Raw genomic sequence first — 2,550 nt, 5'->3', positions numbered from 1 at the left:
AACGGAACGTCTAAACGGAACAACTAAAGGGAACGTCTAAAGGGAACATCTAAAGGGGACGTCTAAAGGGAACTTCTAAAGGGAACGTCTAAAGGGAACGTCTAAAGGGGACGTCTAAAGGGGACGTCTAAAGGGAACGTCTAAAGGGAACATCTAAAGGGGACGTCTAAAGGGGACGTCTAAAGGGAATATCTAAAGGGGACGTCTAAAGGGAACGTCTGAAGGGGACATCAAAAGGGAACATCTAAATGGAAGGTCTAAATGGAACGTCTAAAGGGAACGTCTGAAGGGAACGTCTAAAGGGGACCTCTAAAGGGGACGTCTAAAGGGAACGTCTGAAGGGAACGTCTAAAGGGAACATCTAAAGGGGAGGTCTAAAGGGAACGTCAAAAGGGAACATCTAAAGGGGACGTCTAAAGGGAACATCTGAAGGGAACGTCTAAAGGGGACCTCTAAAGGGGACGTCTAAATGGAACGTCTAAAGGGAACGTCTGAAGGGAACGTCTAAAGGGAACATCTAAAGGGGAGGTCTAAAGGGAACGTCAAAAGGGAACATCTAAAGGGGAGGTCTAAAGGGAACGTCTAAAGGGAACATCTGAAGGGAACGTCTAAAGGGGACCTCTAAAGGGGACGTCTAAATGGAACGTCTAAAGGGAACGTCTGAAGGGAACGTCTAAAGGGGACCTCTAAAGGGAACGTCTAAATGGAACGTCTAAAGGGAACATCTAAAGGGGACGTCTAAAGGGGACGTCAAAGGGAACGTCTAAACGGAACGTCTAAAGGGGACATCTAAAGAGGACGTCTGAAGGGAACATCTAAAGGGGACGTCTAAAGGGGACGTCTAAAGGGAACATCTAAAGGGGACGTCTAAAGGGGACGTGTCCCCCACACTTTTAAAAGGGTTCTGACACCCATAGATGGAACCATGTCCAATCACCTGTTGAGCAGGGCAGCATTAACAGTGATGAAGAGCAGAAGAAGCAGCTCACCTGAGGACTCACGCCGCCATCAGCAGGCCGGCGGTCACTGCACAAACACAAACAAACAAAGACAGGTTGTGTAAACAACAACACGTTACAGTACACCTAACCTTCATCACCCTCCTCCTCCTCACCATCCTGACAGTCTGGGGGCAGAAGAGCGTCCTGTCGGTTGGCGAGGACAAAAGCCAGCGTGGCTAAGATGGCGTAATCAAGAACCCCGAGAAGGGCCAGGATGTAGGCCCAGTGGACCGAGCAGGTCCCCGGAGAGAAGCTGCTCACCTGGAGGAAGACGAGGGACAGGTCAGTGATGAAGGTCAGTAATGAAGACAAAACCAGGTTTTGGATTTAAACCAGGACAAGAAAAAGCTTCTCCTCACCGAATCTCCACAGAGAGCCCTCATCTCTGGACTCTCCCACGAGTCTGGAAACAGAAGACAGGCCAATGCGAGACAAAAACCTGCAGAGACATAGGGGACACATTGACCAGCAGTCCTCAGAGACAGGAACTGGACCCAACAGAACCAGTGACAGACCTGCAGTCAGTTGTAGCCAGGCGCAGACCTTGTAGACAGTCGCAGCGCTGCAGAACCTGAAGAGACAGAGGCAGAGGACACTGGTCCACACAGCCCACAGAGACACGCCGACTAACACTGCCACAGACTGGAAGGACGGCAGAGGAGACAGACTGGACAAACCTCCACGACAGTCTGGGACTGGCCAGTCTGACTCCATACACACCTGACAAACCACAGAAAAATGAGGAGAAATATGTATGAGACATCAGGGGACACGTGGTCATATGTAGAGACACAGACATGTCCAGGGACATGCAGAAACACCATGTCCAGTCCAGGATCTGTTTTAGGATTCAGGTTTACCAGAAACTGAACTCTGGACTCATAAAACAGCTGTTGGAGGACAGACCAGCCCTGATAGGACGATCAGGACGTCTCACCTCAAACAGTCCCATGGTACCACTGGGCAGCGGTGGTCCACCCTGCGGAGACCTGGTGTCTGAAGTACCGATCCAGGAAGGCTGGACCAGGATCACCACCTGGATGATTGCAAAACACAGAGTGCAGACGGCCCAGAGCACACCAACGGCCCGGGCACTGCGGACAAACTCCGTCTGGTAGAGACGAGACAGGTCAGCGAGACCAGGAGACACTGACATCACTGAGAGAACCAGACAAAGACACAAGACCAGGAGACATCAGCACCATAGGGACATAGATTTGGTTCTCCATATTGGACTACACTTGGCCCCTGATTGAACTAAACTGGATCTGATTGGAATTGATTTTATTGATGTTGGAACTGGTCTAAAGTTTGGTTCCACCACATGGTTCTGGGTCTGTTGAAAAGATGGGCGATTATGTACAGCTAAGGTCTGGTGTGCTTAGTGGCTAAAGTTTGGTATAACATCAGCTAAAGTTTGGTATGATATCAGCTAAAGTTTGGTATAACATCAGCTAAAGTTTGGTATGACATCAGCTAAAGTTTGGTATAACATCAGCTAAAGTTTGGTATAACATCAGCTAAAGTTTGGTAAAACATCAGCTAAAGT

At 49.3% G+C, this 2,550-nt stretch overlaps 1 protein-coding gene across 3 annotated transcripts in view; it reads right to left on the bottom strand.

Moving 5' to 3' along the window:
• Positions 1-6: 6 nt before the first annotated feature.
• The window catches only part of lhfpl4b (LHFPL tetraspan subfamily member 4b), a 4,821-nt gene continuing 2,277 nt past the window's right edge, over positions 7-2,550 (bottom strand). For all 3 annotated transcript variants that reach the window (XM_014026151.1, XM_014026150.1, XM_014026149.1), the window contains exons 3-7: positions 1,939-2,159; positions 1,517-1,721; positions 1,361-1,440; positions 1,115-1,262; positions 7-1,026 (exon numbers count right to left, since the gene is read on the bottom strand). In XM_014026151.1, the coding sequence (XP_013881605.1) occupies positions 998-1,026; positions 1,115-1,262; positions 1,361-1,440; positions 1,517-1,721; positions 1,939-2,157 (681 nt within the window). In that variant the 5' untranslated portion in view covers positions 2,158-2,159 and the 3' untranslated portion in view covers positions 7-997. The remainder of the gene's footprint in view (positions 1,027-1,114; positions 1,263-1,360; positions 1,441-1,516; positions 1,722-1,938; positions 2,160-2,550) is intronic.

The sequence above is a fragment of the Austrofundulus limnaeus genome, unplaced genomic scaffold (assembly GCF_001266775.1).
Source record: "Austrofundulus limnaeus strain Quisiro unplaced genomic scaffold, Austrofundulus_limnaeus-1.0 Scaffold530, whole genome shotgun sequence".
NCBI lineage: Eukaryota > Metazoa > Chordata > Actinopteri > Cyprinodontiformes > Rivulidae > Austrofundulus > Austrofundulus limnaeus.
This window is presented reverse-complemented; position numbering and strand designations above follow the sequence as displayed.